The sequence below is a fragment of the Staurois parvus genome, unplaced genomic scaffold (assembly GCF_062004578.1).
Source record: "Staurois parvus isolate SC_StPar_1 unplaced genomic scaffold, SC_StPar_1.0 ptg000508l, whole genome shotgun sequence".
In the NCBI taxonomy this organism is placed as follows: Eukaryota; Metazoa; Chordata; class Amphibia; order Anura; family Ranidae; genus Staurois; species Staurois parvus.
Genome location: NW_028318304.1, coordinates 1,353,080 through 1,372,949, shown reverse-complemented (window position 1 = coordinate 1,372,949; position 19,870 = coordinate 1,353,080). Strand labels below are relative to the sequence as shown.

The 19,870-nt window shown below is 38.3% G+C and overlaps 1 protein-coding gene across 2 annotated transcripts in view; it reads left to right on the top strand.

Annotated features, from left to right (window-relative positions):
- LMX1B (LIM homeobox transcription factor 1 beta) overlaps positions 1 to 18,301 on the top strand; it is a 247,165-nt gene extending 228,864 nt beyond the window's left edge. Inside the window, exons 4-8 of one of the 2 annotated variants that reach the window (XM_089689990.1) lie at positions 4,395 to 4,573; positions 6,952 to 7,029; positions 7,180 to 7,246; positions 13,796 to 13,957; positions 17,475 to 18,301. In XM_089689990.1, coding sequence (XP_089546116.1) covers positions 4,395 to 4,573; positions 6,952 to 7,029; positions 7,180 to 7,246; positions 13,796 to 13,957; positions 17,475 to 17,632 — 644 coding nt within the window. In that variant the 3' untranslated portion in view covers positions 17,633 to 18,301. The remainder of the gene's footprint in view (positions 1 to 4,394; positions 4,574 to 6,951; positions 7,030 to 7,179; positions 7,247 to 13,795; positions 13,958 to 17,474) is intronic. The other variant, XM_089689991.1, reaches the window with a different exon arrangement.
- Positions 18,302 to 19,870: the final 1,569 nt, after the last annotated feature.

The window sequence follows — 19,870 nt, the reverse complement described above, 5'->3', positions numbered from 1 at the left end:
CATCTCTTTTGAGAGGACAAGGGCGTCATCCCCTCATTTGATCTCCAAATTAAAGAATGTGTGGGGAGGAGGGGGATTTACCAGAATCTTGACCATATTTGGTCAATGATTTCACCAAGGATCCCTGGCCAGCTAGTGCTTGTAGTAAATACTAATTCCCACCAATTGTTTTACAAATCTTTTAAAAGGGTTATAATGTACTCCTCTGTAAATTCATGTGTAGATTTGAGACATCCTCAAGCAGGGGCGGACTGACCATTTGGAAACTGCCCGAGGGCCCGGGGTCAGTAGGGGGCCCCATGAGATGCCCCTGGTACCTTTTTCATAGGCTTTTTTGAGTTTGGGCAAGGACACAGGGGCCCCATGATCCCCTATTGCCCGGGGGCCCCATGAGTTGTCAGTCCGCCCCTGTCCTCAAGCATGCTATTCAAAGGAATGTTTTATGCTTAACATTGCCATTTTAGCCACATTACAAAAACATCATCACATTTGCCTTCCATTGTTTTTAATGGAGTTCGGGGCTATGTTCAGGGTTCACAAACTCTGGTGAACATCCAGTGAACTGAACTTCACACAGTTCATTTAAATCTAGTCACTAGTGACGGGCTGCAGCATGGAATGAGTGGTGTAGCTGTGGAGTACAGTGAGCGATTAGCCAAGCAACATGCGATGGGACATTTTTGCCACTGAACACCAATATAGGATATTTCCACCAATGAACAGCAACCCAGATTATATTTACCACTAAACACCAATGCAAATGCATTTTTGCCATTATGTATGCCAATTTTTTTTTTCACTGAATGCCAAAGAATGTTTGCATCTAAATATATTTTTACCATTAAAAACCAATGCAAACTATTGTTGCCACTGAATGTCAGTGCAAATATATTGTATTGAGTATATTGCATCATTGAAAATCAGGAGTATTGCCAGGTGCATTAAATGCTATATTTCTGCAGTTAGGTAAGCACCCTTATGATCTTTTCAAATAATATTTTGGCCTTTTAAAGCTCAAAAGTCACCAAGTATTACTTATTAATATTGGTAGAGTGGAAAGGCATTGGAATTAGAATTTTAGTAAGTTTTCATACCTATATACAGGTGAAACTCGAAAAATTAGAATATCGTGCAAAAGTTCATTTATTTCAGTAATGCAACTTAAAAGTTGAAACTAATATATGAGATAGACTCATTACATGCAAAGCAAGATAGTTCAAGCCGTGATTTGTCATACGTGTGATGATTATGGCTTACAGCTCATGAAAACCCCAAATCCACAATCTCAGAAAATTAGAATATTACATGCAATCAATAAAACAAGGATTGTTCATAGAACAATATCAGACCTCTGAAAAGTATAAGCATGCATATGTACTCAGTACTTGGTTTGGGCCCCTTTTGCAGCAATTACTGCCTCAATGTGGCGTGGCATGGAAGCTATCAGCCTGTGGCACTGCTGGGGTGTTATGGAAGACCAGGATGCTTCAATAGTGGCCTTCAGCTCTTCTGCATTGTTCGGTCTCATGTCTCTCATCTTTCTCTTGGCAATGCCCCATAGATTATCTATGGGGGTTCAGGTCAGGCGAGTTTGCTGGCCAATCAAGCACAGTAATCCCACGGTCATTGAACCAGGTTTTGGTGCTTTTGGCAGTGTGGGCAGGTGCCAAGTCCTGCTGGAAAATGAAGTCAGCATCCCATAAAGCTTGTCTGCGGAAGGAAAGCATGAAGTGCTCTAAAATCTCCTGGTAGATGGCTGCGTTGACTCTGGACTTAATGAAGCACAGTGGACCAACACCAGCAGATAACATGGTTCCCCAAATCAACACAGACTGTGGAAACTTCACACTGGACTTCAAGCATCTTGCAGTGTGTGCCTCTCCATTCTTCCGCCATACTTTGGGTCATTGGTTTTCAAATGAGATGCAAAAGTTGCTCTCATCAGAAAAGAGGACTTTGGACCACTGAGCAACAGACCAGGTCTGTTTTTCTTTAGCCCAGGTAAGACGCTTCTGACGTTGTTTGTTGTTCAGGAGCGGCTTGACAAGAGGAATATGACATTTGAAGCCCATGTCCAGGATCCATCTGTGTGTGGTGTCTCTTGATGCACTGACTCCAGCCTCAGTCCACTCCTTGTGAAAGTCCATAACACTTTTGAATGGCCTTTTCCTGACAATCCTCTCCAGGCTGCGGTCATCCCTGCTGCTTGTGCACCTTTTTCTTCCACACTTTTCCCTTCCACATAACTTTCTATTAATGTGCGTTGATACAGCACTTTGGGAACATCCAACTGATTTTGCAATTACCTTTTGAGGCTTTCCCTCCTTATGGAGGGTGTCAATGATGGTTTTCTGCATAACTGTCAGGTCAGCAGTCTTTCCCATGATTGTGATTCCTACTGAACCAGACTGAGAGACCATTTAAAGGCTCAGGAACCCTTTGCGGGTGTATGGCTTAATTAGCTGATTAGAGTGGGACACTTTGAGCCTAGAATATTGCACCTTTTCATATTCTAATTTTCTGAGATTGTGGATTTGGGGTTTTCATGAGCTGTAAGCCATAACCATCACAATTATGACAAATCACGGCTTGAACTATCTTACTTTGCATGTAATGAGTCTATCTCATATATTAGTTTCTCCTTTTAAGTTGCATTACTGAAATAAATAAACTTTTGCATGATATTCAAATTTTTCGAGTTTCACCTGTATGTACCCATCTAAGAGATTTCCCCTCACTTCATGTTCTACCGAACTACTTTTACCTGGACAGGAAGAAAGGAAAATTGTGAGCAATGGAAACACACATTGAAAAAAAAACCTGATAGAGGATAGAGGTTGTGTTTTGTGAATGGCCAAGTTGAGATGAAGGTTGGGACACGGTGACACAGTGCTGGTGTCTAGGAGTTTGTCTAGGAGGAGTCTGAGGATTTCTAGAAATACAGCAGGAGCTGTACTATCTGGCAGAAAATAAAAAAGTGTTTTAACAGCATTATGAACACATCAGAAAGTCAATTACAACCCTAAAGAGGTAAAAAAAAATAACAAAAAGCTCAAAAATAAAAAAATGTTGGTGTCCAGAGCTGGGATTAAAATAATCAAAATGTAGTTTATTTTCAAGGTGCAGCAAAAAGGTTTCTCTTCGCAAAGTGAATGTTCACTTAAAGAATAAGGTACAAAAAAATGAATTAAAAAAGGGGCACATACAGACAAAAACGCTGTTTTTTTAAACTTCCTCTGCATGTGATGAAATATTCAGATGAACGCAGCTTCACAATTTTAATTAAGTTAACATACACTTCTAACCCAGTCTGAGCAGCTAAATAGGTATTTAAAAACTGATGTTGTCTTGTAATTTTACTGGTCCATTTGTGCATTTTAAATTCGTTTTGCAACTTACACTTGTCATTTTCTGTACATACTCTATCCCCTTTGAGCAAGCTATATGTGTCTGATTGATATATATCTGTATCCTCTTGTTCTCAGTGTGTGATTTTATATCTCTGCAGGTTCTTATAACTCTAGCATTTTATTTTATAGCTAGCAGCATTACAATATTGCTGTGCAGGTCATTATATCACTGCATGTTATTACGTTACTGTTCAGGTTATTTTATGGCTTTGCCATATTTTTTTTTACAGAAAACACTGCTAGTTGAGAACATAAGAGCCTGTCTCTATGATATATATACCTTTGCAAACTGAAACCGCAAGCTCTCTAAGGGCTCGTTCATACGGATGACTCAAAATTGCATACTAAGTGTAGGTGAAGCTCTTTTTGCCATATTTTCAGTTTTTGCCACAATCAACTTTATAAAGGCTTAATGTCCCATCTTTTTTTTCTGAGTCATACTATCAGGATGTGCCATATTTTTAAAAATTGTTACAATATTTTTATACTATGTTGCAATATTAAAAAAAAACCTATATATTTATTTATATTTATTTAAAGACAACTATAAAATATGCATGTTGTGCCTCTTGTACTTAATAACTTTGGCTTACTACAGCATACTATTAAAATGCAAATTTAGCTACAATAATTCAAAAGTTTTTTTAAAGATGTTAATGATCAAAAACCTACTCAGCTCAGAAGCTTCAGACCTCATCAGTGTGCCCCTGCTCTCTTATTGCCCAATCAGCAGACTGGGTGTGTGTTTTTTTTATCAAACTGTGCTGCTGCTTCAATGGAGGTCAAAGGCCTACTTTTTGTGCTTTCTAGCAGGAGTACCTGTATCACAAAATGGTGTAAACGGAATGTGAAAACTGTAGCAGGCAAATAGCTCCCCTATTGGAATTTCTAACTTCGAAAAACACCAAAACCAATTGATATTTTGCCTTTTACAAGTGTCTAAAGCCACACAGGTTCTCATTCCTTGTTTTTTCGTTATTATAGTGAAAAGTGATGATGATGATGGTGATGTGAAGCCGGGAAAGTGTCACGGAAACCAAGGAAAGGGTAGCGATGATGGTAAAGACCCAAGGAGGCCGAAGCGACCACGCACAATCCTCACAACGCAGCAGAGAAGGGCCTTTAAAGCGTCTTTTGAAGTGTCTTCAAAGCCCTGCAGAAAGGTGGGTATCTTTGTATGGGTACACTACAAAGCCTTGCAGAAAAGTGGGTATCTTTGTATGGGTACAATTGAGGCAATTTACTACAGACATGAAGTTAAGTACTGTCTGTGATCCTTTTTTTATTTGCACTAACAGGTAAAGTTTCAGAACAAGTTCTTTGTGTATACCCATTTCTAACAAGCAGATTAAAGCAGTACAGCTACACAAGGCTATAATCAACTTAAAGGATAAGTTCACATTTACACCTTTGCAGGTAAAAAAAAATGTGCATTTATTATTTTTTGTGTTAGGAGCCGCTAGAGCATTGCACCAGTGATCAGCGGATCTCTGATGCCATGCAGGTCTCCTGAAGACTGCCAATGTATCTGCTTGCTCATACACCCCGTACGAGTAAGACAAGAATGATCCTTCTGACAGGAAGAATCAATGAACTATCACAGTGCTTCACAGCGCCGTTATAGTTCATTGAGAACTTCAAGCTGACAGCCACTAAGGCTGTCGGAACCTGAAGTCCATTCATTCACAGAGGACTGTGAATGAATGACACAGCCATGTGGGTGGAGCCCCACACAGCCACACTGTTTTTGAAAAATGACAGCTAGTACGGGGAACTTCTCCCGTACTCCTGTCACAGGAAGGGGGGGCAGCGTGCGGCGACTGCGGAATCGAGAACATGTTACAAGTTGCACCCTAAAAATTGGTGAAACATTTAACATGTTCTCAACAGTGAACAAACAAAGAACATAGCGCCTCTAAGTGTAAACTGTGTGACAAATTTTAATAAAATTTAAGCTGAACAACTCACATCTTCGAACAGTAAATTAGGCTCATAGGGATGTGTGTGGTACGTCTGTAGCCAGATGTAAAGACTGTTCCAAAGAAGAGGAACCCTGGTCGGTCAGTAGCCACTAGCTCCGGACATATTGGAGACCCAGCCAGGCTTCACCATCCTTGTCTTACTTGCTGCAGCACCTCCTGCTGACTGACCAGGGTTCCTCTTCTCTGGAACAGTCTTTACATCTAGCTACAGACATACCACACACATCCCTATGAGCATAAGTTACTGTTCGAAGATGTGAGTTATTAAGCTTACCTTTTATTAATATTTGTCACACAGTTTACACTCAGAGGCGCTGTGTTCTTTGTTTTTTCTACTCCAGAGTTTGCTTCACTCCATCGCAGCCTGCACTAGTACTTACTAGATTGCCCTTGCCCCCATTGGAACTTATCCATTTATTCAACATATACAGTACATGGGCTGCTACATTATGTGCCTGCTATTCTCTTTTCTCACAGGAGAACATATACTTTAAAGTGGTTGTAAAGTCTCAAGGATTTTTCCTAAAGGGCATGCTCTGCATTAAGGTAAAAAAACCTTCCATGCTCAGCACCCCTCATCCCTTTCTTTAAATTATAGAGCTAGGGCCAAATCTCACTGTGTGTATCGAAAAAACACACACAGATCCAGCTTGGGATCGAGCCTACATGTGTGCCACCATAGGTAGTGGCTTCTTATGGTGGCACACAGAGAAGTGTAGGAGCGCAGAGCACAGACGGGGGACCCCAGAAGAGGAGGATTGGGGTTGATCTGTGCAAAACCATGAGCAGGTAAGTATAACATGTTTGTATAAAACAAAAAAAAACCCAAACATTCGCAATCACTTTAAGCTAAAGACACAAAATAAACCATGTTAATGCAGGGTCAGTCCTGTCCTCAAGAAATTAGTATAGACTAGGTAAGAACAAATTTTTAGAGAAAATATTTGCATCAAATGGTTTATGGCGTTACCTTTAGAAAAATGCTAAGTTAAAGCTGAGTAACTGCTCACCTTTTTAAAAAAAAAGGATATTTACCTGTCCAGGGATCCAGCGCTGCCCTCAGTGGTCTTCGGGTCCTCAGTGCCAGCATATTTAGTGTGGAAAGCTGGCTGTGACTCCTTGTGGCTTCACAACTGGCTTCCCACTGCGTATGCTTGTGAATGGTCCCAAAGCCTGTTGGGATCTGTGAGGTGTCCCAGAAGTCTGGAGAAAGAGAGGGGGGTGCAGAACGTCCAGTGAAATCACCTAGGCAATCTCTCCAGTAGTGGGAGCGGGTTCCTACCAAAAAAAGTTCCAAAAAAAAGAAGAGGAGGCGGGAGGAGGACAAAAAGCAGAACTTTCTATTCAGGGTGAAATTTCACTTGAAGTAAAATCTCGCCATCAGCATGCATGCCTGGATTCATAGAAAATAGTGGAATAGTAGGTGAACTTGTCAGGAAGTTGGATAATCTGGGGGGGTGAACAAAAATAATTTTTCTGGGAAAATCTGACAACACCAATACATTATTCATATAACACATGCCTTTATGAATGAGTAACAATCTACTGTTCTTTATCAGGTCAGAGAGACGTTGGCAGCGGAAACAGGCCTTAGTGTACGAGTTGTCCAAGTATGGTTCCAGAACCAAAGAGCAAAGGTACTTCACATACTTTTCTACTTTGTTAAACGCAGTCAGGGTATATCTTGGTACTGTTTATGTACAGTTAGAGAATTATGTCTGTCAATACATGTCATAGTCACTTAAGCCATTCAGAGTCACTTAACAGTCCACCATTTTATTCAACAGATGAAGAAATTAGCACGAAGGCATCAACAACAACAAGAACAACAAAATTCTCAGAGACTTGGTCAAGGTAGCTAAACTGTTACTATTTATATCACAGTACATTACAATGTAATTAAAAAAACAAGCTATTAATTTTACAAATGCCTCAATTGCATCACTCCTATTTAATTTTAGTTCACTATATTGCTGTTCTATTTAAAATATACCTGCATCCTATGTATACCAGCCTAACATTTTGTTCACCATATTACTACTAACCAGGAAATCTATCAGTTCACTAGAGTCCAGTAACATCCTTCAGTCAAAATACTTAAAGAGGTTTTCCATTTTATTTGCTTTTGTGCTTTTGTGTGTAAACAGCTTTCAGACATTAAGGGTTTAATTTATAGAGAGTTTACATGGGCATTTGCATTTGAAAGTGCACATACATTAATTCATGAGGCAAAAGCCAAATATAAATAGCTTACATCCAGTGAGGTTTGAATGTAAAGCATTGATATTAAACAGAAAATACTGAATTTATACACTAGATGTAGCTAAAGATTATAGAAAATTCCTATAATCCTTAACTCCATCTAGTGGCCAAATGTGGCATTTTCATTTAATATCAATGGTTTAATGGTTTATATTCGAATAACATAGAAAAGAACCTCATTTTTTTTTTGCCCAAAAGCAATATGGCTATGTACATTGTTTTTTTATAAACCAATGCCTAATTCTCCCATTGCTATTTTCTCTTGTTTTAAAGTCAGACTTTCCCAAACTTTTTAATAAAAGCCCTTTGCCACACTATATAATATTCTGCTCCAGCCAATCCTTATAATTTAATGCAGTGTGTTTTCATATTATATATATATATATATATATATTGGCTCGTAGATCTACATTTTTCATGCTACCTTTATCCCACTTTTCATATACTTTTATTTGATAAACCCTAACACAGTTTTAAAAAGCGGGTGATACACTGGGCAAAAGTCTCAACTAACCTTAAACATATATAGTTGACAAGCATAACAAGGCAACTGAGTTCATTTATGAAACCTGGGACAAATCAAAATCAGCCTTAATCAAGCATTTAACTAAATTAATCTTGAATTCTCTCTTGTGCTACATTTGAGGGAAATGGATGTTGAGTCGAGTGACAATAGCTCTGTTTTTTTGCTCAATCCTTAACTCATTTCAGCTCAGGGGTTTAAAAAAATCTAACAAACCCAAGTTGAAATATTTGAATTTTCATGCATGAGCATGTAATATAGACTCTGAACATCAGTACCGAATCATAATTAATATAGAGAATATGCCTACTGCAAACATGTGTATCCATTGAGAGCTAACTTGACAACTTAAACTGAAGTTGCTGCAGTTTTATAATTAGCTGAAAATGCTATGGTAATGGCCATTAACCATGAGCAGATTGGAGAAAACCACCTTGTGTCAAGATGCTTGCACTCTTCACATTGCTAGTGGTATGTTAAGATCACTTTAACAATTCACAATATTTTATTAAATGTGACTGCAGAGGTTTAGTTTTTTATGTATCCTGCAAAAAGTGATGACTTTTTTTCTATTATGTTATACAGTACCAAATATGTAGAAAATATCTTTAAAAAGTCATAGAGAATCTTATCTAATCTCTCAGTTTTTGCAAGCATTATCAGAATTATCTATAAAATAATCTAGTTGTTTCTTTTTAAATAAAAAAAAATACAATTTAGCGTTGGAAGTCATTTATAATTTTCATATGGTCTCCCCTGCTCCAAGCTGAATAAAAAACTTAACATGGACATTTTTTAAACAAATTTTAGATTTACTTCTGTCTATATCCTTTAAATTCTGTTAATGAGCTAACAGGTGTCTTAGCTTTCACAGGTGTTGTAGTTGCAAGAAGATAGGGTTTGCATACATTACCTTAGAACTCAATTGATCCTGGACTTAAATATATTTGTAACTTTGACCAGTTTAATGAAAAAAAAACATCAAATGTAAAATGTTTCTTGTATGTAGTTTGAAAATATGGTTCACAAGGAAGCATTCATATTTGCTTATGGCATAAGTAGGCTGCACACAAGACCTGAGCTTCTTTCTTTCCAAGTCTCTGGGTCAGGTCTGACCTAATTAAAACAATATACCTTCTATTTTGAATTGAATAGGGCTCATCTTAGCAGTCATTAAGCAGGAAAAGATAACTGCATTCTATGATATACAGATGATATTTAGAGGGAGCACTTACAAGAGATGATATAGAAATATAAAATGCAACAAGTTAGACATATGCAGATTATCAAGTATCCCTAAATTAGTGCATAAATGAAATTTAGTTAGATTATGGTATTTGGAGCAGGTTGTCACAATTTTTGTTAAAATTGTTGTTTTCTATAAAAGCACTCAACTTTTCCTTTGCCTGCATGGCTGAACACCACTCTGATCACTGGAACTGTTCCATAAAGTTCACTGAAAAACCAACACTTCTGGGAGTATCCATTTCTTGTGTCTTCTGCTGCTCTTACTGGTTCCTGCCTCTGCAATGTCACTATTAAAAAGAGAGGTAATGTAAGGTCAGAGGTGGAAACCAGTAAGAGCTGCAGGGGATCAAGAAGGTCGACACTACTGGAAGTGTCAATTTCACAGCGAACTTCAGGGTTCCAGCTCTAGTGATTGGAGTGGTGTTCAGCTACACAGACCCAGGAAAAGGTGAGTATTTATTGCCTTCGTTTACAGATAACAGCAGTGTGAATAACAATTTTTCATGACAACAAATTCCCTAATTGCCTTAAGTCTGAACAACCTATAAAAACCTACTATTTCCATTGCAGGGTCCGTTTGCTGTATTAATGTAAGAGCTATCACTAAACGTCTGCCATAACTGAAAACTATAGCACAATTTTCATAAATCTCTCCAATATGTAAAGGTGCTAAAATATCAGCTGAGCGCTACCAAAAATAAAAGTGTCTCACAAGCTTTATCTATCCTACCTTTAAACCTAATAGAGACCCCTTGTACTGCCTGATTTCTCACTTAAATCCTACTAAATCTTTAAACTGGTCTCTCTGCAAAATTCTAAGCTATATAGAAATCCTATCTAGCCTACTAAACTTCCATCAAAAACAAATTCTCTGTTACACCACACTGCTGTCCATAATTTCTCTGTAATAACCAGTAATGTATCTAGCTTTGAGGCTGTGTCTAAAATTGCCTTTTCAATTGTGAACCAAATTTAACATACAGTTTCACAAATCTATCTACATATCCTTAACCTCTCTATTAAGCCTGTAACAGCAGTTTCTATTTCCATCCTGTCAAAGATTGAAAATTAACCCTGCTGTTAGTAGCATGTTTGATAATGTAAAGCAGAACAGTGAAAAAAATAAGTTTATGTGCATATTATGTATTAACTAATCCATTCTTTTTGGCCTATATAGACAATTAAAGTGAACATATCTTAATGACAAAAATGTAAACACAAGTCTGTCTATGGAATGTAGCTACTAATATGAAATGCTCTCTACATCTTTCTCAGTGCACAAAGGAATAGAATGCATTTTGTTGACAAGGTTCTAAATATACTGCTCAAAAAAATTAAAGGAACACTTTGAAAACACATCTCAATGGGGAAAAATATCATGCCCAATATCTATACTGATATGGACTGGGTAATGTGTTAGGAATGTAAGGATGCCCCATTCTTTGATGGAAATGAAAATGATCAACCTACAGAGGACTGAATTCAAAGACACTTTGAAAAATAAAAGTGAAAATATGATGCTACAGGCTATTCCATTTTACTGAAATTTCATTGCAGCAACTCAAAATTATTATATTATTATTATTATACAGGATTTATATAGCTCCAGCAGTTTGCTCAGCGCTGTACATTATAATGGGATACAGTAAACGAGACAGTACAGTAACAATATGATACAATACACGAGGGGTTCGAGGGCCCTGCTCCTTGGAGCTTACAATCTAGGTGGGAGGGGATAGTGGTACAGGAGGAAATAGCTGTGGGGGATGGAGTGGTAGGAAGAGTGGTGGAGTTCAGTAATTAGCTGAGGGCGGGGTAAGCTTTTCTGAAGAGATAGGTTTTCAGAGTGCGCCTAAAGGTGAGGAGAGTAGGTGATAGTCTGATGGATTGGGGTAGAGAGTTCCAGAGGACACGGGAAGCCCTGGAGAAGTCCTGGAAATGGGCATGGAAGGAGGAAACCAGGGAACTAGAGAGTAGGAGGTCTTGTGAGGAGCGGAGAGTACATTTTGGGTGGTATTTGGATACCAGATCGGTGATGTAGTTTGGGGCAGTATTATGAACAGCTTTATACGTCAATGTTAGCATTTTGAATTTTATTTGTTGAGCGATCAGAAGCCAGTGGAGAGATTGGCAGAGGGGGGTGGCAGATACGGAATGGTTAGTAAGGTGGATGAGTCTGGCCACCGCATTCAAGATAGACTGAAGCGGAGATAGCCTGCGGTGAGGTAAGCCGATGAGGAGGGAGTTGCAGTAGTCAAGTCGTGATATAATAAGGGAGTGAATGAGTTGCTTAGTGGTTTCCGGGGTTAGGAAAGAACGTATTTTGGAGATGTTGCGGAGGTGAAGTCTACATGAGTTTGTCAGCGATTGGACCTGGGGCTGGAAGGACAGATTGGAGTCTAGGGTGACACCTAGTACCCTGGCTTGAGGGATGGAACTGATGGTGGTGATGTTGGTCTTGATGGAGAAGTCAGGGGGGGGGGGGGCGCGGGCTGGGGGGAAGACTAGGAGCTCAGTTTTGGAAATATTTAGTTTGAGGAAGTGGAGTGACATCCAATCCGATATGTCGCTCAGTAGGCTAGTGATATGGGTGGAGACTGAAGGGGTGAGGTGAGGGTTTGTATGGCCCCCATGTGCTTGTATGCATGCCTGACAACGTTGGGGCATGCTCCTAATGAGACGACAGATGGTGCCCTGGGGTATTTCCTCCCAGATCTGGACCAGGACATTACTGAGCTTCTGGACAGGCTGAAGCGCAACCTGTCAGCGTTGGATGGACCGAAATATCATAGCCCAGTGGTGTGCTATTGGATTTAGGTCAGGCGAGCGTGGGGTCCATTCAGTGGTATCAATTCCTTCATCCTCCGTTCCTGCCTACATACTCTCACCACATGAGGCTGGACATTGTCATGCACAGGAGGAACCGAGGACCCACTGCATCAGCAAAGGGTCTGACAATGAGTCCAATGATTTCATCCCGATGCCTAATAGTAGTCAGGGTGCTATTGTCTAGCCTGCAGAGGTCTGTGCGTCCCTCCATGGATATGCCTCCCCAGACCATCACTGACCCACCATCAAAACGATCATGCTGAACAAGCAGCATAATGTTCTCTGCAGCTTCTCCAGACTCTTTCACGTCTCTGAAATGTGCTCAGGGTGAACCTCCTCTCATCTGTGAAAAGCACAGGGCGCCAGTGGCAGACTTGCCAATTCTGGTGTTCAATGGCAAATGCCAATCGAGCTCTATGGTGCCGGGCAGTGAGCACAGGACCCACAAGAGCATGTCGGCCCTGTGCTCACTGCCCGACACCATAGAAACAGACTACATGTAGTCAGACATGTAGTCTGTTTCTGATTGTTTGGTCAGAGACATTCATGTCAGTGGCCTGTTGGAGGTCATTTTGTAGGGCTCTGGCAGTGCTCATCCTGTTCCTCCTTACACAAAGGAGCAGATATCGGTCCTGCTGATGGGTTAAGTACCTTCTATGGCCTTGTCCAGCTCTCTTTGAGTAACTGCCTGTCTCCTGGAATCTCCTCCATGCTTTTGACTGTGCTGGGAGACACAGCAAACCTTCTGGCAATGGCATGTATTGATGTGCCATCCTGGAGGAGTTGGACTGCCTGTGCAACCTCTGTTGGGTCCAGGTATTGCCTCATGCTACCAGTGGTGACACTAACCCTAGCCAAATGCAAAACTAGTGAAAAACAGTCAGAAAAGATGAGTGAGGAAACAAATGTCAGTGGCCTCTGCCTGTAAAACCATTCCTGTTATGGGGATCGTCTCATTGTTGCCCATCTAGTGCACCTGTTGTTAATTTCATTAACACCAAAGCAGTTGAAACTGATTAACTAGCCCCTCTGCTACCTAACTGACCAGATCAATATCCCAGGAGTTTAACTGACTTGATTCTACACTCTGATTAAAAAGTGTTCCTTTAATTTTTTTGAGCAGTGTACCAAGAGCCAAATGCATTCCATGGGCACCTCTATATATAACAGATAAAGCATATTATGGAAGGCCATACATTCAGCAAAATGTAACCTATATGAGATATATTTTAAGGCACTTCAATGCTTGCATGTACACATTTGATTCTTTCACAGTCTTGCCATACTATAGGAAAAAAAGATTTGTATTTTCGCTATTTGTATAAATAAGTACAAATTTTATTTTTGAAACAAACAAAAAGTCTATGTGCCCACTAGTTTTCCATATATTGAAATATATATATATATATATATATACTGTATATATATATATATATATATATATATATAAATAATAACCTAGCGGACAAAAGACAAATGATAGATAGATGACAAACTTTGCAGGACTGAGTTCATTAATGTGGCTCCTTGTCACCCGTCAGAGGTCATGTCCAGCCGCATGGAAGGGATGATGACCTCATACGCTCCTCTGGCCCCCCCTCAGCAACAGATCGTCTCAATGGATCAGAACAACTACAGCACAGACCCCTTCCAGCAAGGACTCACACCTCCTCAAATGCCAGGTGACCACATGAATCCTTATGGTAAGCTGAGTGCACCCTGAACAGTAACATCTAGTTCCACCTTTCAGAACAGTGTGATAATATATGCCTAGAAAATTGTGATCATTATATTCAGTATATATGTACACTAAACAACTGCCTGTTAAAATAAAAGGAATTGTTCAGTTTTAGATTTATATGTTCTAATATATTGAGATGATTTTCTAAATCTTTTTAATGTATCCTCTTTTTTTCAAATGGTTGAAAAAAAAAGAGAAAATAATTTTATTCAAAGAAAGTATTTGGTGCCAAGTTGATTGGCACCTGTTGGGTTCATTTAGTAAAGGAGTGGAATGTTTTCGCAGTCTAGTGACACTGTATTAGTTCAATCATTCAAATGAACGGACATTTCCAATTTTTCAAATTTCCATACAGAAGAGTGTGTATTGTACTGGACAGAGGTTCACTGACTTATATGAACTTTCTACTCCTTCAATAAAACAACATCAATGGGTATCTGGTTTAAAATGGAACCAAAGACAATTTAAGCCAAAGGCAATTTTTCATCCTTGGCCTTTTTACAGAAATAGGCAATGATCATGGTTTTGTTGTGGTAAGAAGATCAGTAAACTCTACACAGTTCCTACTTTGTCTTCTGTTTTTCCTTTATTTCCAATAGAACTGAGGAGAAAAGGAACTAACAAACCTAAACTGCACCTAGTCTAAATCGTACATGACCAATTTAAGGGCACTTGGCTCACTACACTTGGAACAGGCTCCTAGGATTGTACAACACAATAATGCTGGCAATGTTTGCCAATGGCTCTGTTCTGATTTGTGTCTAAGGAGTCAAACAGTTAAAAGACTGTAGTGCTATAGTGGAAGGATAAAAAGGTTAGTACATACAGGCAGTAGCAGAGGTATGTTGAGTGTTTATTATACACAAACAGGATGGAGCTAGAAGTGCTGCCACAGAAATAGAGAGTGCTCGAAAGATTCACAAGCTAGCTCTTGACATTCTCAAAATTCTAATTATGGTCTCTGATATTTATGTTCAGCTATTTACCCTTGGTACATGGTATAACTTAATGTGTAGTGAAAATGTCTAAAAGGATTAAAATACATGTTTAGTTCTTGGCATAACATAACCTTAGTTTCCTTGGTAAGCTTGGTTTCTAAATTGCCTATCCTCTCAGCTTAAAAATGCAATATCACTCAATCCACCCCAGACTATCCAATTTACCTTGAATATTTTAGTCAGAGCTAAGGTTTAACATTAACTTACTGAATGGCAATCTCAGAACTTGCTGTTCTTTCCAGTCTGTCAACTGCCTTTTAGTGGCAGTTCATTACAACCAAGCAGATATTTGCTTTTCTTTTCAAATCTGCATTAGGACAATGGCAACTGTAATGTGACTGGTTGTTTTGGTTAACACCTCTTCTTTCCTCTGGGGAGAATTCCAGCATATATAATCTGGTGTTGAATACCTCAAGAGTTAGAGATAGTAGTGCCTTTAATAAATGAAACATAATCCCGTAAAGAAATATATTCTTTAATTTACTAATTTTTTTGCCTTTTTTAAAGAATACTAATTTTTTTATTTATTTTGCACTTCATTGCTACTGACCGTTTAGTCTCAGTGCATGAGACTCTGCTATTCAGTTGGAGGAGGATACAGTTGCCCCATCCAGCCTTTCTGGCTGTCAAACTCTATGAGAGCTGCTGGGGCTCAACAATGCATCTAGTGGTATGAACGTTTAGGGCAGTATACCCCCAAAGAGAAATGCCCAGTGTGCATGGGGTCTTAGTCACCTCCTGTCTACATGTACTTGCTCCAGTGACAGCTGCGTATTATTGCGCTGGACAGGCATCCCTTATAGGGACAATGGTGAATTATGCCTGCTCAATGTGTGTCAGCATGGCCACTTGTAGTCTAAAATTAGTGCAGCATGTGGCAGGATGACAACACACAATTAGGAGACACTTGTCACCCCATGATGGAAAGAGTCTAACCAAGGACCATTATGACAGGATTATCAGGTATTATTTAAGAGAAAGCTAACTTTTTTTTTTAAAAAGCTAAATATTTGAAGAGTTACAAAACAACTTTTGTTAAATCAATGTGAAAGCAATATGAAATGTTAGCAACTGAGCTTATATCTACTTTAACACATGCTCATGTTTAAACATGGATTTAAAGTTACTGTGCCAAATTGATATTTTACGATAACCTACATTTATGCCATGTATTCTTAATACAATTTGGATTTCAAAAAATATTTAGAATGCAGACTAAATATTCAGAACAATGGATTACATATGTTTTCCTTATCTTTCTTTAAGGCTTTAAAAATTATATCTATTGACTCGGTTTCCTAAGTCAGCTGATCTAACACAACCATTATGAGACTGCCTTTCTGCCCCATTATCATTTAACAGTCAATCCATTTAATGCTGATAATTCACTTTTGTGTACAGCTAGTTAAACCATCCACTATTTATATCTTCTGAAAGCCCTTGATGCAGGGTTCCCAGGTTTTTCAGAATTTGAATACTTTGTGAGCGTGTAAAAAATCCTGTATGTTGTTTGGTTGAACATGCTTGTTGTAGTTAGCAAGTCTGACCATGCAACAGCAAGTTACACTAGCCACATCATTTTATGTCAATAAGGGAAACTCACTTTGAAATTGTTCAGAGCAGCTTGCAGTCTGCCAAAAGGCCTGCTCCAAAGAAACAACTAAAAAAAATTGTTTTTAACACTACAGGTATGTTGTGTAAACGGGAAGACATAACGGAGTGGGGTTTGTTTAAATTTGACTGCAAAAGTGGAAATACACTTTAAGAGCCTGTGTTGATGGGCTTTTGTTTATGTCAAACACGTTTTTGAATTCCCATAGAAGTCTATAGGAGTTCAAAACCTGCTTGAAGCTAGTTTTCAAGTTGTTCTCAAAAGCCTCTTAAATGGATGCCATTGACACAAGCCCAAAACTTATCAACACAGACCCTTAAGCTGTCACGTTGTACTTAGCCTATCCACTCCCCCTCAGTAATTATGTTTACTAACTCATTTAAATATTTAGAGATCTTTCTGAATGCTGGTTTTAACCAAATAGATTAGTATTCCAGTTTTAAAACCTTCTTTTTTAATACTTCCATTAATTTCTAACTAGCATGTTTGGAAATATTGTTAGATAATTCAGTTTATTATTTGCAATCTTGTGTACAGCTAGTTAAACCATACCTAAACTGGCTAGATTAAAAAATATACAGTATAATGTTACTTCATACTATATATTTTGTATTGTGACATTTATTTTTTTTTAAACAAAAGTCACATCAACAAAAAATAAGCATGTGCCTTTATGAATATTGGTTAATGTAGAAAACATCTGTTTGCATATTAAAACTTTTTGCCATGAGCTCTACCTTTGTCTCACATTTTTTATAAATGATCTCAGTGAAGACATAACAGAGAATGTTTTATTATATATTGATATTGTGACTGTACTTTTTACAGTACTTTTGCATTCATGTAATATTGATGCCTTTCTTTTACAGGCAATGACACCATCTTCCACGATATTGACAGTGATACCTCGTTAACAAGTCTCAGTGACTGCTTCCTGGCTTCTTCAGAAGTCAACTCCATGCAGGCCCGAGTAGGAAATCCGATTGACCGACTGTATTCCATGCAGAGTTCCTACTTTGCCTCATGAGGGCTACCTTCAATTTCTTCCCTACCAAAAAATAAAAACATGGACCCCTAGAGACTATTTACAGCCATATCTGTGCAGTTGTCCTTCCCAAAGCTGAGCAGGACAGAACGTCAAAGAAGCCACAGCCTAAGTGACTGCACCTTACAGGCCCCTGGAAAATTTTGGAAAAAAAGCATGAGAAAGTACTTCAAAAACTTTTTTCATTTTAAAATACACTCCTTCTTGTAAAAATGGAAAAAAACAGTATTTGTATAGAAGTGTGTAAAAAATAGAAATCCCTTTCTCCTAGAATAATGCAAAAATGAAGCCACTGATTTAAGGTTCTCCTTGTCTCCTCTAAAACTGCATGAGTGTCACCGTGATGTGGAATTAACAAATTTGAACTGTGAGAAATTATTGTAAATGTGATGTTTTAAACTATTTTTTTTTTTTTTTCTTTCTATATTTTTGGTTTTCTCCATAGTCAAGAAGGGTAGATCTTAGTCATTATATCATACGAGCAGGCAATGGCTTCTTAAGGTCTTTGCCAATACAGGAAGGACTGCATGTTTTTTTCTGGCAAGAAATCCATTTTTTAAATTAATGGTCTTATGTTCTTTTAAGGTGCTTTAAAGATTTAAAACAGAAAAAAAACATTAATTTAATAAAACATACAACAGTAATAATGTATTTCTATGGGTCAAAATATTGGTTTCTTTTGGAAATTGTAAAATGCTATAGTGCCAAGTTGTTGCATTTACCATCCTATTGCAGGAAGAAATACCAATAGTGCACAGAAGAAGCCTCAACTCTAGGCTGGATTGCTCCTAAGTTATCACACCCTCTGTGTCCATGCTATGGAATCGAACACCTCTTTACATTATCCCTACTCTAGTGATTGCTTCCTCTGTTCCATTGGGTCATCAGAAGTTATAAAAAAGAGTGAATATTTTATAAAAAGCCATTCATTGGGGTTGATTCTCTAAAACTTGAGTGTTCAGAACCTGGTGCAGCTGTGAATGGTAGCCAATCAGCTTCTAACTTCAGCTTGTTCCATTAAGCTTTGACAAAAAAAAATGGAAGCTGATTGATTTTTTTATATGCAGAGCTGCACCAGATTTTGCACTCTCCAGGTTTAGTATCAGCCTCAAAATGCCCCACCTTCCATCTTATGCCATGGACCTGGATTAATCATACTGCACATGAGCACTTTTTGGCAGGTAGCAAGGTCCCTGATGAGCTGCCCAACTATATGAAGTGTCATAGGGAACAACAAAATGGCTATGCAATACAGATGTATGGACTGCTGATACACCGAAGGACTGCTATTTATGTGTATCAGTGCACTTTAATATTCTAAAAAGTATTTTTGCCTACAAAACCTCTTTAAAGGTGCACTTGGGATATATGTGTATATATATATATATATATATATATATATATATATATATATATATAAAATGTGTGTATGTAGAGTATGTATGTATATATATATATATATATATATATATATATATATATGTACACATACATACATATATAAATATATTTATATTTACAGTACACACAGTATATGTACAGTATATATATACCTATATATCTGACTTCAATTATTAAATAATTTCCTTAAAGTGGTTGTAAATCACATACATGAAGCCTGAACAAAGCATATCCCTCTCTACTGCTTCTTTCCTCTGCTATTAGCATAAATCCTTTCTGACATGTTTTCCTAACACCAAGAGAAAAAAGGTGACTGGGGAGGGACCTCTAGCAGATTGACAACCTCAGCTCTGCTCCTGTGAGTTATGTGGAGCTCCAATCAGCTCTCAGAGCTCTCCTCACTGAGCTCTGCAGTGTGTAATTTCAGCTCTCCGCCCCCTGATTTCTAAACTTTCAGACAAGTTTTATAAATTCAGTATTCTGAACAGATGAAGAGAAGAGAGGACTGTAGATTAATGAGTACAGATTATGTAGGAGGCTTTGTCTCATCTCTGTGTATGACCTGAGGCCAGCCACTTCATTGTTATGTAAGGGTTTACAACCACTTTATTATTTAACATTTTTAAGAGATATCCTTACCAGATCTCATCACAAAAGAGATGGTCACTGTTCTGTCTGAAATGTCACTTTTTGCAAGAAACCTATGTCCAGAGAACTAGTCTGTGTGGAGAATATGGTAGCTTGATGATTTGACACAATCCACAGGCAGTAAAATTACCAAATACATACAAGTATAGATGCAAATTCAGTATAATCCAA